This window comes from Phyllostomus hastatus, unplaced genomic scaffold, assembly GCF_019186645.2.
Source record: "Phyllostomus hastatus isolate PE091 unplaced genomic scaffold, TTU_PhHast_1.1 phas_scaffold_78, whole genome shotgun sequence".
In the NCBI taxonomy this organism is placed as follows: Eukaryota; Metazoa; Chordata; class Mammalia; order Chiroptera; family Phyllostomidae; genus Phyllostomus; species Phyllostomus hastatus.
The window spans coordinates 107,676,511-107,694,096 of NW_025334041.1; the positions used below are offsets into that span (position 1 = coordinate 107,676,511).

General features: G+C 38.0%; 1 protein-coding gene across 1 annotated transcript in view; it reads right to left on the reverse strand.

Moving 5' to 3' along the window:
• PLEKHH2 (pleckstrin homology, MyTH4 and FERM domain containing H2) overlaps positions 1-17,586 on the reverse strand; it is a 98,599-nt gene that overhangs the window by 55,212 nt on the left and 25,801 nt on the right. The window contains exons 5-11 of the mRNA XM_045828780.1: positions 16,971-17,054; positions 16,103-16,184; positions 10,767-10,952; positions 7,570-8,531; positions 3,833-3,908; positions 2,449-2,543; positions 1,562-1,706 (exon numbers count right to left, since the gene is read on the reverse strand). Of these exons, the coding sequence (XP_045684736.1) occupies positions 1,562-1,706; positions 2,449-2,543; positions 3,833-3,908; positions 7,570-8,531; positions 10,767-10,952; positions 16,103-16,184; positions 16,971-17,054 (1,630 nt within the window). The remainder of the gene's footprint in view (positions 1-1,561; positions 1,707-2,448; positions 2,544-3,832; positions 3,909-7,569; positions 8,532-10,766; positions 10,953-16,102; positions 16,185-16,970; positions 17,055-17,586) is intronic.

The following is a 17,586-nucleotide window of genomic DNA, read 5'->3' on the forward strand; positions in this document are numbered from 1 at the left end:
ATACATTTGGAGGGTCACTACAATGAAGATTTTGAATATATTAAATAAAATCAGGGACCTAGGTCATCATTAATTACAGTATCTAGCAATTTTTAAAAGTATTAACATTTAAGGGACATTAGGACAATGTCACTAAACCACTACTATTATTTATTTAAGTAAGACAAGTCACTGTTGTGATAACAGTAATATCCTTATATGACATGGAATAACAGAAATTTAGATCTATAAAATACCTTAGAGATCTTAGTTAATTCCTTCATTCTCTAAGGAGACTAAGGTCCAGAAATGAAAGGGTCTGTCCAGGTGAAACAACAGGGCAGGGGCAATGTTGGAGAGCTAGTATCAGGCTGGCAGCTCTAGGGCCAGTATGTTAGGCACCAACTAGGTGGTAGGGGCAGAACAGACAAGAAAAGAGAACATTTTCTGTGCTCATGGAACATAGATTCTAGTCGGGGGAGACAGACAGCAAACAGGCAGTAACCCCTGTAGGAAAAAAATACGTAGAACAGACTAAAGGGAATTTTTAAAAATCCAGCAGTTGGAGAAGGGCAAAGGACTGCATCTGAATGGTGTGGTCAGCCTAGAGCTCGCTGAGAAGGCGGGGTTTGCACAAGCACTGAGAGTGGTGTGGGAGTTAGCCATACAGACATCTGGGTGAAGAATACCAAGCAGAGGAAACAACCAGGGCAAAGGTCTTGAAATAAAAGCACACCTGGAATGTTCTAGGAACAGCAGTGTGGCCAGAGCTGAGTGAAGGAACAGAAGAAAGGGGATGAGGAAGGACAGAAAAGAATCACGTAACACCTTATACCCACTATGAGTCCCACACCAGTGTCAGGAGCAACCGTGTGATGTCACCTGGTTCTAGCTGTCAGGGATCAAGGTACGAGCAGAGAGAGCAGTGGAAGCCCCAAATATTAAACCTGTGAAAGCTGAGAAACTCCGATTGAACCGAGGGGTTTGGGAGTACCTAGGAGCTCCACGGAACACAGTTTGAGAGCCAACAAACATATCATGGCAATTAAATGCTTTTATAAATATAGACGCCATTTAGGGTGATGGGATCTCTCTGTAACCTCTATCCAGGCCAAAAATTTCTTCAAAATCCACTAAAAATCATAAACATATCCAAAGTAAATTTTTTGTTAGTTTCCACTTTAATATCACATTAACCACCAAATTTTTAAATGTCTTTGTTGCCATTTGGCTGTATAGCAAATTTAGCTGAAATGCATCTATCTCATAAATTATCCAAAATGCCACACACTCTAACTATTAAAGAGAAATCTCACGTTGGCCTAGGATCTCACTTTATTCCCATGATAAAGTGATCTCTCTTTTACACAAAAGATGTGGTTAAACAAAAAAGGCAAAATGGCTTGTCTAGAAACATGAAGACAACTGAGAAATGTGTCTTAGTCCTAGGCTAATTCTTTTTTCACTGTGGTTTAAAACAAGTACTTTGACTTTTTAGAAAAATCCTATCATGGAGATAAAAGTCCCATTAAATGTTCTTAATTATTTGGAACTGTCTTGCATGCCCGAGACTTTCTCTCACCTCGTTTCATGGCTCTGGGGCTGCCCGGCCCACTCCGACTGCGCGTGTCTGACTCTGAAGTTCGGGAGCTGGACCTGGAGCTATCTTCTTCCTCTGACCCGGAGGAGTCATCCAGGAATGGGCTGCTGCTGATTTGGGTCGCCTTCTAAAGAAAGTCAGAACGAACTCTACGTACGCATCTCTAAGGTCCCCTTCTCTTTAGATATGGAATGTTTTATCAGAAGTAGTCATGGGATTAAATCGTTTTAAGGAATACAAGAATATATTTTGCCATTATCAAAGTCATGTTGTTAAGTCCCAAATTTTAATTAGCAAGGCATTTGTCAATTATAAAAGATTCCTGAAAGCATAAGGCCATGAATATTTGATGGCATTTATTTTAACTAGGTTCTTCAAGCAAGGGGCGGGGGGGAACCCTGGTAGTGATAGAAAGATCTTTCTAAATTAGGAGTTTTCATTACATCATTAATAACGTATTTTCTTTGGGGCGTCTAACCTTTTGGTGTCTCTGGGCCACACATTAAATACACAAACACTAACAAAAACTGATGAGCAAAAAAAAGGTTTTAAGCAAATTTATGATTTTGTGTTGGGCTGCATTCATAGCCACCCTGGGCCACAGTTTGGACACCCCTGCACAGAGGGGGTGAAGTATCACACAGGACATAATACATATGGACTCAGACCTCTAATAATGATAAGAATAAATATCTTCTCCAGATTTTCCATTTTTTATCATTTTATGCTATAGTACAGTGAACTTCTAAACCTCCCTGTAATGAGAGTCCGTATAACGTGACAAGAATGGAATCTGGAGCTTGAGTAAACAGTTTTCCTGATCCATTATGAAGAGAAGCACAGATTTAACAGTAACAATAATGAGTTACCCCCTTCAAAGTTGTATACACTGGGGTTGTCATATTCTTGTATATTAGAGATGTATAAAGTCCGGATGTGGTATAGGAAAGCATTGCAACAGAATCTGAAACAGAAAATAAAATGATTTAAAAAAGCAAAAAACTTTTAACCAGCCATTAGGCCATTTCTTATGAATGTGAATTAACACAATTTCCAATTAAAAGAGAAAACAGATCAACACACATGATTATTCATTATACAGTCTAGAAGAACTATGGCATTTGCAGGTTAAATTATACACTCTCTTACATGGTTCCTCATTTCTTTATGTGTACTAGTTCCCCAACTATTCTGTAAGCTCTTTGAGAGCAAGGATCATGGATTTTATTTCCATGGTATCTCCAACCAGCTCAGGCTGGGCAGAAATAAGTACAAACACCTGCTGGCTGGGTCAGTACCCTGTGATGATATTCTGATTAATCACAGCCCTGTTAGTGAATGGTGTTAAAACAGCATCATTCTTAAGCCTCATCAGATTAATCTCCTGTGGAAAAGTTAGAATATGATTTCCTAAATGGGAAGAACATAAGATAGTTGGAAAGAAATAGAACATCAGTGGTTACCTCTGAGATATGGATTAGTGGTAGGATAAGTAAAAGGAACTACAGGAAATTTCTCTTTATTAAAGACAGTTCTTTGTGATTTGGTTTTATTCTTTTATAACAGCATGTATTGCCTCTATAATAATTTTTCAATGAAAGAAAGGAAGAGAGAGGAAGGGAGGAAGGAAGGCAAAAAAAGAGAGAAATATATTTTAAACTCTGAAAACATAGCGACCAATATTTTTACTTTAAACAGCCAAAACTCCACAATTTATTTGCTTTATTTAGCCGTTTTTAGGTAAAAACATAATGAGGTACTCTCAACATAAGAGAGCTGAACATTTATGTGCCCCTATATGGGGTAACATGAATTTTAAAATATAAATCAGCAATCCTAGAAATAATTTTATGAAAGCTTAAATAATTCTATTATTTAGAAAGTTCTTGGCTAGTGAAACAGCAGTACAAAAATCACTTTTTAAAATGACACTTTTTATTGTAAAAAGCCACATAAGATAAAACTTGCCATCTTAACCATGTTAAGTGTACAGGTCAGTTCATGTTGAATTTATTCACATTGTTGTGAATCTTGTCCTGAGAACCTTGTATCTTGCAAATCTGAGGCTCTACATCCATTAAACAACTACTCCCCCTTTCTCCTCCCCCAACCCCCAGTAACCAGCATTCTGTTTTCTGTTCCTAGGACTCGACTACTTTAGATACCTCATATAAATGTCTTTTTGTGACTGCTTATTTCACTAGCGCAGTGTCCTCAAGGTTCATCCACGTGGTAGCATGCAAAATCACTTACTTTTATTAACATTCTCCATATTGAAGGCCTCAGACATTCGAATGCCTGATTTGGCTACAGCATAAATTCTGCTTTCCTAATGTAAAAGAGAGATTTAAACTGGATATTTAAAGCAAAGAAATGATTACTTTCAACACACATGCTTTTCATTTGCTCTCCATTTAATGCGCACTAGAGTACAGCATTATTACAAAACTGTCATTGCCAACTAAAATACACCACTCTGAACAGCACTGAGGAGGGTTTTCCATCCACGAGTCCCTCCATTATTTATCTTTGTTCCCAGGTTTTTGCTTGGTATTTTACACTCTTTTGGAGAGAGAGGAAAAAAAGTAAGAGAAAGCTTACTCACATTCAATTGCTGACTGTACACAGACTGTTCAATTGGTGACTGTGCCACCTTTCTACCATTCTAGAATATGGTTAAAAAGTAAAAAGGGAGAACCTGGAGTGGCTGTAACATGCAGCCAGGAACCATTCATTGTGGAGGATACCGGCCAGCAGTATCCATCTCGGCTGCGGATGTTCGTCAGCACTCGAGAAAAACATACACAGAGACAACCAGGTCCTGTGGGGGAATAGGAACAGCAGGGCCACTCCTCATGTGGGGAGCGCGCCGCTTGGCCACCCTCCCTGGTGGGGAGAGTGCGCCCGGTCCCCCTCTGGAGAGGCTTTTTATTGGTTTCGTTTGCATAAGAATTCAAAAAGGTAAGAATTCAAATAGGTAAAAGCTCATTACTCATTGCTAGGAAGTAAGGATCAAACAATAGATAACGAGGAAGCCTGAGGGCCTATTTTGAGTCAGGGTCGAAGAGCTGTAAAACTTTAGGGAACAAACTTACTTCTTCCTTGGACCCTTCTCATTCAACTGAGAGCATTCTAAACAAAGCAGTTTTCACAGGATTTTACATATTCTTTCTTAGGCCTGATCACCCGGGGAACCCGCCCTTTTCAGCGCAGAACTGCACCACCCTGTCATTGTTTCAGGCTTAGGTGGAGCAAGGGAAGTAAGGCAACCAAGAGATAAGGAGATTTTCTCCAAGACGATGAGGACTCAGACTAAGTCAAAGCCGAGGAGTGAGGGTCCATCACACCCTTTTGCTGTAGCCCCCAAAGTCCTTTCTTGGGGGCCTCCCACGTGATCGTGCCTGTCTTAGATCATTCCCCCCTTGGGGAATCTTACCCTTCATTGGCTAACCGACCAAGCATTGGGGTCCAGGCAGGGTGTGGTATGAAGGAGCAGAAGCCGCACTCCTGTCAGGGGGATAAGCTTGTCTCCTTGCTGGCTTACGGTTCCAAGGGCGTTCCCTTAGCCTTAGCCTAGGCGGGGGTTACAGCTTCTGATACCAGGCAGGGCGGTTCCCAACAATTCATAATCCCTGACTGCACATACATATTACTTTTAATATTCTACCATTCTAGAATATGGTGGAAGTAAAAATAAAGAAAAAACTTGAAATCAGAAATCACAGAATAGCATTGAAGTGCTACCACCTTCATATTTCAATGAAGTAGAAGAAACACCTGAGGTCAAATAATAATTGAATTTGAGAATTGCAATGGCATTTCTAATATTACCTTGTTCCAAAACCAGGTTCTAATTTTGCTTTCTCTTCTTCTCTTAGAGAGATCTCTGAAATGGGTACTGAAAAGGCTATTAGCCCTGCTCCCTGGGAGAACAGGGACTCCAGGATGTTCCTAATGCATAGATCACCGTGTCCTGAACTTCGTAAGGCACCTAACCTGGACACAGTGGTCTGGGCCATGGTATAGTAGGCAAGCAGGGCAGTCCCATTCAAGACTGTGCTAGCCAGTGGCCTGTGAGGTAACAAGCATGAGCTCTCTGACTGTCTGAGTCACTTTGGATTGAAGAGTGGCTGACTGAATGACTCAGATGTGGTTTCTTTGAGTTTGATTGTGAGATACATCCAAGACTGACAAACAGCAAGGTCAACAGAACAGAAGAACAAAAATAAGGCAATGAGCGGGAGGTATGAGGCAGCTGGAAGCCCTGAGAGAATGGAAGACACTAGTTAGCAGTAATGAGAGAAGGTCGCTGTGGACAGGAGAGGACAAGCTAAGCCACTGGACCAGGGGAGATGGTGTCACCTATTTCTAAGCAGTTGACTCTCAGAGGTGCTGTTGAATCCTCACATGCTGCCCCCCTAGAGTGACTATTGTATTTTGAATGACATTCAAGTTCAGTAAAGATGGGCTATGTCTTAAACTTTTAAAAATCCTTAAAATATACTTCCATAAATTGAGGTAATTAGAATTTATTTCTTTTCCTTGAAACCTGAAAATACCAATAAATAGAAATAGAACCTCAAACTTGGCCTGTCTGCTAAAAGGTTTCTGAAAAACAATACTACTTTTTCAGGACTGAATAGTTTCAGAAGATGAAGAAAAGCAAGACAAGCCAAAAAAAAAAAAAAAAAAAAGCAGTAAAATGGTTTGCCAACTAAAACAAACTTGAAAGCCTAACCTAAATCTCTGGAAATCTCAACATAATAACAGAAGCAAAATTTCAACTCCTCAATGCCTAAAGGGTAACATAACTGGAATTCCAGAGATTCACATGCCAATAACATTAATTTTTTTTTCTGTCCACAATTTAGTAATAAACTGCAGATGGTTTTATATGGACACTGCAATGAAAGGTTCTTCTGAAAGTAAATAAAGCTGAGACATCCCAAGGCCCTGAGTTTATACTAGGAAAACACCGTCATCTTAATTTGCTCAATTGTATTGTTCACTAAATAAAAAATAATACCCAAAACTCCTGCAACCAAGATGTTTCTCTTGAGGTCAAAGGTTAAATTATGTCACTATGGAAAGGAAAACAAAGCTATAGAACAAATATATTTCACTTTGTTTCAAATATAGGAAGAATTTTTTTAGTCTGGCAATTCCTAGGAAGAATCACGTAATTGATGTGTTAATTATTGTATTAATCGTCAGTGTCTCAATGGACAAAGTCCGGTCTATTCTGTATATAGAGGAAGATGCTTTTGGTTAAAGTAATGGGTTTATAAGCTCATGAAAAGTAAAATAAAATTTCTTTTTAAGCCATTCAGGTACATAATTAAGTACAAGAACTGATGAACAATAAGAATGAAGCGTCTGGGTTGAGAATTCACACAAAAGTATTACACAGTTGAAGAGGAACTTTTCTTCTCTATCCTTGATGTTTTCTTCCGTGTGGAGGGAGCTCTAGTAATTGAACACTCCTGAACTCTCTCCTCCCTGAGGAGGAGGAGTGGCTTAGCATGATTGGTCAACTTAAGAAACTGAACAGGCAGAGCCCAGCACTTTCCTCTCCCCTTTCTCTTGAGAAGTAGCTGCGCACAGGAAACAACCAACTGTTCTTGCTCTGGGTTTTAAGTTTCAGAGAGGCAGGGCCTCACTGGCAGAAGGCTGTAGAGATTCAGCACTACCAGGTGAATAAATCTGCTAATCCTAAGGTCCAATATTATAAAGCCCATTTGCCCACCAATTCTCTAAATGCAGTTTAGAGAATAAAGGTAATATTTTGATCTCCCATCTGTCTTATCCTTATCCTATTTCTCAGTTGATTCAGAACTGAGTGAAAAAGAGAAGAGGAAATTATATTCTAAAAACTTGGAACTGTCAGAATAAAGCTGGATTTGAAAAGAAACAGGAAGAGAAGTCAAACCTGAAAACGAGTGTTAAGGAAAAAGTAGTGTGTACGTGCTGCACACAGCAATGTAATTTACCCAGGAGGGAAAACGGTGCAGGGGAGGCGTGGGAGGTTTGCTGCATGCCGCTTTCTTTGCGGAGTTACAGGCTTCCTGGTCATCTGAACACGGGGATTCCAGTGAGTCATAGGAAAACAATCCATCGTCACAACTGGTGTCCATATTCTCCGAAATGTCTATACTGTCGCCATCAACTAGATCAAGATCTGTTTCCTGAGGTCTCAGTGGTCGTATCATGCTTATAGCATTTCTGTTTGTACCAAACATCCTATCGGAGCTTAACTGTGGCTGGCTTAAGTGCCTTTTGGCCAGTGCTACACTTATGCTGAAAACATTAGGAATCCTTAACTTTGGAGGTGGCAGGTTTGATGAAGGCACTAATTGTGTTCCTTTTCCAGGCAGAAGGTTAGGATGCTTTGGAGTCAAAGCTGGGGTCAAAATAGGGCTTGGGGTGTTGGCCTCACTCGATGAAGATGAATAATCCAGTCTCTGAGACTGAAATTTTTTATTCAGTTCATCTGAAGAACTATCATGTTCTTTTTTACTTGAGTCAGAATTTCCCTTTCCATGAAGACTATTCTGAGCTTTCCATTGTGCTTCCTGTTGCCAAGAATACAGCTTCTTGTGTTCTGGTATCTTTATGCCAAAAGTCTCTTCTTCAAATATAGAGCTGCTGTCATCAGACGCTGTCAGATATGTCTCACTGCCCATCCTGCTACACTGGGCCCCTTCCTCTGACGTGTGGCTGGAAAGGGTGGACGTGTACCTGGACTTGGATCTTCCTTTGCTCCCGTCTTCTTCATCGGAACTCCAGTCGCTCACTGGAGCCCCAGAATTCTGGGATAAACTGCCGTCTGTAACAAAGCTTGGTCTTGTTTTCCGATTCTGTTCTGAGACACAAGGGGTTTGACGCAATGTTCTCTGACCTCGGTTGTTTTCTTGAATTTGGTTATCGACAGACTTTTCTGGAATTTCCATTTCTACAAAAGAATGCATCGTGTTAGCATGTTGTCTTTAATAATATAATCTTTCTATACATTTAGCTTTATGTAACTACATTGTAAAAACTGGAGTTGTCATAAGAATAAAGTTAACTGACATTATCCTTTTTTACTTTTATTTTTAAATAATTTTATTTATTTATTTAAAAAAGATTTTATTTATTCATTCCTAGAGAGATGGGAAGGAAGGGAGAAAGAGAGGGAGAAAAACATCGATGTGTAGTTGCCTCTCACATGCCCCCAACTGGGGACCTGGCCTGCAACCCAGGCATGTGCTCTGACTGCGAAAAAGAACCAGGGACCTTTCGGTTTGACGTCCGGCACTCAATCCACTGAGCCACACCAGCCAGGTCTCCAGTTCCTTTTTAAGTCATATGTCTTTTTAAAACACAAGTTTGGAAATGAGAAACCTTATATAAAACATGGAGTCTTAACACTTCAGTAGCATAGTATCAAAATTAAACTGCTTTTCATAAATGAGCATGTTGGGGGAAGAAACTGGCAATAGTCTAAGGAGAGATAATAAAAGAAGCAAAATGTGAAAACAGCCACCAAAAGAAATGAATACCACTAAATATTTTTAGAAGCAAAGAAAATGACAACCCTTTTTTAACTATATTTCAAAATTATCATAGGTAAATTTAAACATAATAAATATAAATAACAAACTTTGTTCCCAAACTTCAATACATGAAATATGCAAAGCCATGAAGAAAACATAAACAGAGAAAGACTTTCCTCCTTCTACTTTTGGTTTAATCATAACTACAAAATGTGTTTTTATAGTAAGAATAACACTCCTCTAAAAATGTCTTTAGATATGGCTTATCTTGTTTATAACATAACTAACAGAATGAACAACTGGCTTCGGGAATAGTGAACTAAAAATTTAGATTGAAGAGTACAGAAAAACCTTTGAAAACATAAAGACACAGATATAACCTTCCTAACTACAGAAACAGAGGTTGGACACATAAACTTTACAATTTGGTATCAGGCAACTTGTGAAATTTGCAAATAAACAAGAGCTTCAATACAGGCAACTTCGACTGTACTGAGCTGTATGCAACTGTTAGAAAGTAGGAAGGGCCCTGGCTGGTGTAGCTCAGTGGATTGAGTGCGGGCTGCGAAGCAGGAGGCATCGCAGGATCGATTCCCAATCGGGGCACATGCCCCGGTTGCAGGCCAGGGCCCCCAGCAACCACAAACACACATTGATGTCTGTCTCTCTCTCTTTCTCTCTCCCTCTCTCTCTCTCTCTCTCTCCTTCCCTTCCCTCTCTAAAAATAAAGAAATAAAATCTTAAAAAAAAAAGGAAAGTAGGAAGGGAATTAAAACAATTTCACAAAAAAAAGTAAGTAATGGCATGAAAGTGAATAGCAAAGGAGCCTTCTAATTGGAAAAACATGTAGTTTTCAGAATTTAATAATCAAAGATAGACTTTTAAGGCTATAATATTTCTCCTTTGAGGGAAGAAAACAGGAACTGAAAAGAGAGAAGATGCAAATTTAAGGCTCCCTAAAACACCTGGGAAAAGTCACCCTAGGTGGCAAAGTCAGCAGCCGTACCACAAAGCCAGATTTAGAGGGACTTTAAGACTAAACAAAGAACAGAAATCTGTGCACAGGCCCAGGGTTTTAACATCTAGGCAGATATTTTCCTCTTTGAAGCAATAAAGGAAAGATCAAAGCAGTTATGAAACTGAACCCTCGTGCTCTTTTTCTTTATGAAGTTGCAGTGTCATAATTAATATTAGATAATTTTTAAATATTTTAAATAAATGATGAGTAGAAACTTCACAATTCTAATCTGAAATGCTGAGCTGAAACAAGTACCACATAGGTACAAATGTAAACTTTTTAATTCTAAATATCACTGTTTCCTACTGTAGGAAGAAGTATCAAAAGAAGAAAATCAGTTTCTCCTCCGCATCACTGGCAAAGCCTCTTAAAAAAAAGAAAAAACCTGAAGAAAATAAGATACACAAAGTTAAATGCAGTCCTGCTCTTTAAAAATGTTCCCATACAATATCAAGTTGTCAAGGAAATAAGGAAACTACAATGAATCATCCAGATATATTTTTTATATTTACTCTTTTGAGTGATGAACAAATTAAAAATTAAAAAAGAAAATTAAGCTATATGAAGATTAATCTTAGCAAATGGTTTTTCCCTTTAAAAAATGTCAAATCAAATTCTGCCAGTCCATAAATACCTTCTATGTCTTTTCCTTCCGTGAACTCGGGTTCTTTAGATGATATCTTGCTCATTTCCTCAGATTTTACTACTTGAGGAGGACTCCGTGCTCGGGATAAGAAGCACCCAAAGGTCAAACTGCTCAGGCGCTGGCCTTCCAAAAGCTTTGGTGTGGAAACACTGGATGACTTCTTCCCTTGAACTTCTGCAAGATCATTAATCAGAATCAAGATCTGAATTTTTTTTTTAGTTTGTTACATAAAAATGAACCAAAGCATATAAAAAAACATGGACGGGTTACTCCTCATACCAGAAATAAAAGCCTGAAAATCCTAAAAGTCATTTTTTTCATTTATTATTCAATTTATTTAAACTAAAAAAAAATTCACCCATTTCTCCTACTTCCTATCTTGCAACCACCCAATATGTTCTCTCCGTCTATGAGCTTGTTTTTTAAATTGTATTTATTTATTTTTAGATTCCACATATAAAGGATCATAAGGTATTTGTCTTTCTCTGTCTGACTTATTTCACTTAGCATAATGCCCTTGCAGTCCAAACATGTTCTTATAAATGCCAAGATTTAATTTTTTATGGTTGGGTAATATTCCAAATAAAGAGCTTCTTTATTCATTTCTCCATTGATAGATATTTAAATTGTTTCCATATTGTAACTATTATAAATAACGCTGCAATAAACATCTGGGTGCATATATCTTTTTGAATTAGTGTTTTCATTTTTTTGGATAAATACCCAGAAGTAGAACTGCTGAATCACATGGTAGTTCTATTTTCAATTTTTTGAAAAACCTCAGTACTCTTTTCCATGGTGGCTGAACCAATTTACATTCCCACTAACAGTGTATGAGGGTTCCCTTTTTTCCACATTCTTGTTCACATTTGTTATTTCTTGTCTTTTTGATAATAGTCATTCTGACAGGTGTGAAGTGATTTCTCATTGTTGTTTTGCATTTCCCTGATGATTAATGTTGCTAGGCATCTTATCAGGTATCCGTTGGCCATCTGTATGTTTTTGGAAAATGTCTGTTAAGGTCCTCTTCCCATTTTATAAACAGACTGTTTCTCTTTCCTTTCCTTTTCTTTTCTTTCTTTGCTATTCTATTGAATTGTATTGAGTTGCATTTTTATATATTTTGGATACATGATTTGCAAATATTTTCTCCCATTCAGTGGGTTGCCTCTTCATTTTATTGATGGTATCCTTTGCTGTACAGAAGGCTTTTAGTCTGATGTAGCCTCACTTGTTTAATTTTGCTTTTGTTTTTGGTGTCAGATTTTAAAAAATCATTGCCAAGACCTACATAAAGGGACTTACATAATTAAATTTCATATTCATTTACATATGGTAACATGGAACCCTCAATGTCTAGCATCACATGCTGACATTTGAAATCTGTTTAGCCCTGGCCAGTGTAGCTTGGTTGGCTGAAGTGTCATCCTGTGCACCAAAAAGTTGTGGGTCTGATTCCCAGTCAGGGCACATGCCTGGGTGGCAGGTTCAATCTCAGGTTGGGGCAAGGATGGGAGGCCACCAATTGAAGTTTCTCTTTCACACTGATGTCTCTTTCTGTCTCTCTCCCTTTCTCTCTCTCTCCCCCTTCCTTTCTCTCTGAAAGCAATGAAAAAATATTCTCAGGTAAGGATAAAAACAATTTTTTAAATCTTCTTAAATAGTTTAATGGTCGAAATATTTTTTTGCCCAGGCTGGTGTGGCTCAATTGGTTGCAGCTTTGTCCTGTAACCAAAAGGTTGCAGGTTTTATCCCTGGTCTGGGTGCATATAAGGCAACAAATCAATGCTTGTCTCTCACATTGCTGTTTCTCTCTTTCCCTTCCTCTCTCTCTAAAAGCAATGAAGAAAAATGCTCTTGGGTGAGGATAAAAAATATATATACACACACACACATACATACATATATATATTAACTGCAGAGAGAAAAATATCCAAACCCTTTAACAGTAGTTATTGAATAAAAATAAAAACAAAAACAAACCAGATTATAAACAATTAGAGTACTATAGCTTCTTGCAAAATCAAGTATTGGTAAATACCAGTCAAGTAGTGGTAAAATTTGATTATGAAGTAATGCTACTAATGGTGAAGAAAATGTGACCAAGGTCTTTGTTGCCAAGACAAACAGGAAATTTAGATCCTCACTGGGGCAAATATCACATGGTCACTGTAATAACTTTGGCTTATTGTAGTTTTTAGCATGTCTGTCATGAGAAAACAGGTGGAGGGGCTTGGTCTATGGTGATCACAATATTCAGAGCCTTAATCACTTCTTTAGAGGAAAAAAGGTGTGGGGGAAGCTTCTGGATAGATAATTTACATAGCTAGTGGAATAATTATAGGTTTAATTAATCTTTTAGGATTTGTAACATTGCTGCTTGTAACATCAAAAGAATGGAGATCCAATGACAGTAATGAAAGTTTTCAAGAAAATTAAATTCTTAACTCTGGGAGAGCACCAAAGGTTAGGTTAAATGACAACTGATAATTGTATACAAGAGAAGAAAAACACCTTTCTATAGTGTATACCTTCAGATGTATCTTTTATTATTTTCATGTTGATTATCTCTCACAGAACTAATTCAAAATAGTTTAGTAATCATACACATGCATATATTTTTTAAACTGCAGATGACCTTTGAAAAACACAAGTTAGAACTGTGTGGATTCACTTACACAGAGATATTTTTTTCAATAAATACCTGCACTGTTTTCCATAATTAGCGGGGAGTCCTCGGATGCAGAGGGCTGAATATATGCATCAATCTGCGTGATATTATTTAGGGAAGTTGAGCATCCATGGGTTTTGGTATCTGCGGGGAATCCTAGAAATAATCCCCCACTTATACTAAAGGACATCATAAGTTTTGGGGGAGTCAAAATTCTACCTGGATTTTTAACTGCACAGGGGTCAGTGCCCCTAACCCATGTGTTTTTCAAGGGTCAACTGTACAATATTACAGCTACATGTATCATATCTATTCTTATCCAGTCCAAATCTAAGAGACTGCCAATTAAGACTAGAACTGCAAGCTAAGAATACCGGGGAAAATAGCCTTTTGAGAGTAGGCTTAGTACATCTGATCTATTTCAATTAGGATAACCAACCCAAGGACTTGAAACTTTAGTTCTAAATATGGAATTCCAGATCAACTATCAGAACACCTGTTTTTCATCATATAGGTGGAGGAAATTTGTGATAGATACATATTTTGGTCCTCATCCATAGTTCCTGGAACATAGCTTCTAAAACCCTTGGAATTTCCTAAGTAATAGTGATAAACGTGTCTTTTGTTTTTATACTAGCCCTTTTATAATAGCCCTTTCAGACAAATCTGGGTTTATGTAAATAAGGAGATAGCCTCAGGATGAGGACTGGTTGCCAGGGAAAACAACCAAGTGATTAGAGGTTTGAAAATTTCAGCCTCACCCTTCACCTGATACCTCTGACCTCAGGCAAAGGGAGAAGGGATGGCAGTTGAATTAATCATCAGTGGCCAATGATTTAATTATTTAATCAACCAATCATGTCTACATAGTGAAACCTCCATAAAAACCCAAAAGGATGGAGTTCAGAGAGCTTCCAGGTTGGTGAACATGTGGGGACGCAGAGAGGATGATGCATTTAGATAAGATCAGGGGCGTCCAGGGTGATTTGGCCATAGGCTGGGTGATGCATTTAGATAGAACACAAAAGCTCTGTGCCTCTTCTCCCACAGCTTGCCCTACATACCTCTTCCATCTGGCTGTTCCTGAGTTATACCCTTTGTAATAAATAAGTAATCTAGTAAGTAAGCACTGTTCACCTGTGTTCTGAGTGCTGCTCTAGTAAATGATCACACCTGAGGAGCGGGTCATACACTTCCAGCTCATAGCCAGTTGGGCAGAAACAGGCGTGACCACAATCTGTACTTGGGGTTGGGAGGCGGGGATAGTTTTGTGGGACTGAGTTCTTCACTTCAGGATCTGATGCTAACTCCAGGTAGATGGTGGCAGAATTGAATTAAATTTGTAGGACACCTAGTTGGTGTCCTCTGAGAATTAAAGAATTGCTTGGTGTAGGCAAAGTCCCATATCTGGAGTCAAAAGTATAGAGAAGGGAAAAAAAAGCGGAGTTTTCCCCTTTACAAAATGAGAGCAGTAAGTGTTAACATGCAGTAGACAAAATACTTTCATATGTCCTATAATGAACACCCCCACCTCCCATGAAACTGAGACGGCACTATTACAATCACCATTTGCTAATGTAAAAAAATCTGGAGACATAACAGTTATTAAATTGTAGAGTGTTAAAGTTGACTTCAAAGCCTGTGTTCTTTCTGCCATGCCAGAAAGTTTTCTGATGCATTCTGGGAACTCCTGGGCCTTATGGAAATGGCCCAGAGGGTAGAGGAAGGGGCTTGGGTGAAGCTAAATATTGGACTCTGGACCCAATACTGCTTTTTCCTGTTTTGTCTCTTGAGATTCTATACAAAAAAAATTGTTTTAAATAGTATTCTGTTGCTAAATAAGTTTGAAACCCACTGTACTAGGTCACGGATCTAATAACCCTGCTGCTTCGCCTCCTCTTCATCTCTGTGCACTTGCATGGCCATCACCGGAACAGCGCATTAAGTAAATTTTTATCTCTGACTCTGCCTCTCATTCTCTGGTTTTGAAGTTGAAGAGAAGAAAGTAACCCTAAGCATTGGGAAATGCAAAGGGTTTATTCATATTACAAAATTCTGCTCTAAATATTCAGCCTGTCAGAATTTTAATCACTGTTGATAACCATGACATAAAGTGAAATTAGAAAATACCACGACTAACTTTTTTAAATAAACATATCTAAAATTAAATGTTGAAATTAATATCACCTCCTTTGTGTTATTTGCTACTGTCTACCTGTGTTGTCTAGCATGGCCATGTGGTTATTTAAATATAAATCAATTCAAGTTCAGTAAAATGTAAAATTCAGTTCCTTAGTTGTGCTAGTCATATTTCAAGTGCTCACTAGTAAAATTCTACATAGCCAAATGCATCCAATTAAGCTATGCTAGTCAAAGTACTCACACCTTATAGTTTTTTAAATTTAATAATAATTATGATATTCTCATTAATTGGGTATAATCTATGGGCAAGGTAATATAATAGGTCCTTTATTATTTTATTTCATAACCTTTATTTTTCACATGTGCCTTTACTTTTTTTCTTTAGCAACGTTTTCCCAGATTTATTGAAGCATGCATAATTAACAAACAAGACTGTAACGAAGTCGTGCACCGTGTGACGACGTTTCCGTCACTGACGGTGAGAATGAGTAGAGCCCACTCTTAGCCATACCTTGTAGTTTCGACTGCATCATTCTTATCTCTTCCGTTTGGTTTTGATTGATCAAACGGAGATTCTGATTCTCCAATTCCAGCTGAAAGGACACATGGTATTCTTTTACACAGGAATAATATTTCTAAAATATACTAGTAAATTATAATATTTAGAAAACCTTAACACCTAGTTACACATAAAGCAATCTACAAAAGAAATGATAAGCAAATCTGAGATGAACTTATTGGCATAAGTTATCAACCTAGATAATTCTGGCTTCAGTATTCATTTTTTCCAAAACTAAGAATTTTAAGTGTTTTCATTCCTGTCCCTTTTCACTGAAAAATTACTTTAAACCAAATTATTTCAGCATTTAATCTGTCATGTAAACTAAATAATGTATGCTTCTCAGATACTGAATATATTAATTTTATGGTATACATATTCTATACTTATTTAAAATTAATTAGAACTAAAATCTACTAATTAGAATAAGGCTACTTACACTGGTTACCATGAGCCAATATTTTTCATTTTAGAAATACATTAAATATTACAATGGAAGCTACCTATCTCCCATTTACCAAAAGACAGCAGCACAGGGCGGGAACGAGCAGGATGACAGCTGGGGCAGGGTGGGGCAGGGTGTTACGGGGTGGAGGGATTGAGCAAAAAGGAAAAGGACTCATGCACACGGACAACAGTGTACTGATTGCTGCGGGACAGGCGGGGTGGGGGGAGGGGGAGGCGCACGAAACGGGACTAAGTGGTAATGGAAACCAATTGATCAGAATTTTGCGTCATTCACACTGATCATATATTCTGATGATTTACTTACTCAAAAGAAGTAATAGGTATAGAAAAGGCAAAATATAGCAATAAATACCTCATTTAACTTAATCGTTACCCATTCTTTGATCTTAGCTGCTTTCTCTTCTATTATTTTAGCTTCTTGTATCCTTATTTGTTTCTGAAATAACATTAGCAGTTTGTTTAATTCAAACATAAGCTTACTGGTCTGAAAATGTTATATCGTAAATAGAAAAAGCAAATCCACTTAAAACCTGTTTCCACATTAATACCTCTATCTTCAAATCACCAAATAGAGTTAAAATGACAATTGTCCAGCAGATATAGCAATGAATCATAAAAGCATATACAAATATTACTAGTTTTAACAATTGCCATTCTCTTTCTCTAAAAGATAATGTATTGAAATCAATGCATTGAACTTATCAGCAAAATAAACCATTTCTGAAAATGGTCTAGCAGGGGTGTCCAACCCTTGGCCCATGGACCACATGCAGCCCAGGATGGCTATGAATGTGGTCCAACAGAGAATTGTAAATTTGCTTAAAACATTACAGGATGTTTCTGTGATTGCATGTTGCAATGTATTTCATGTGTGGCCCAAGACAACTCCTCTTCTGGTGTGGCCCAGAGACACCAAAAGGTTGGACACCCCTGGCCAGGGTTTATAAAGATGTTAGGATAGAGGTCAA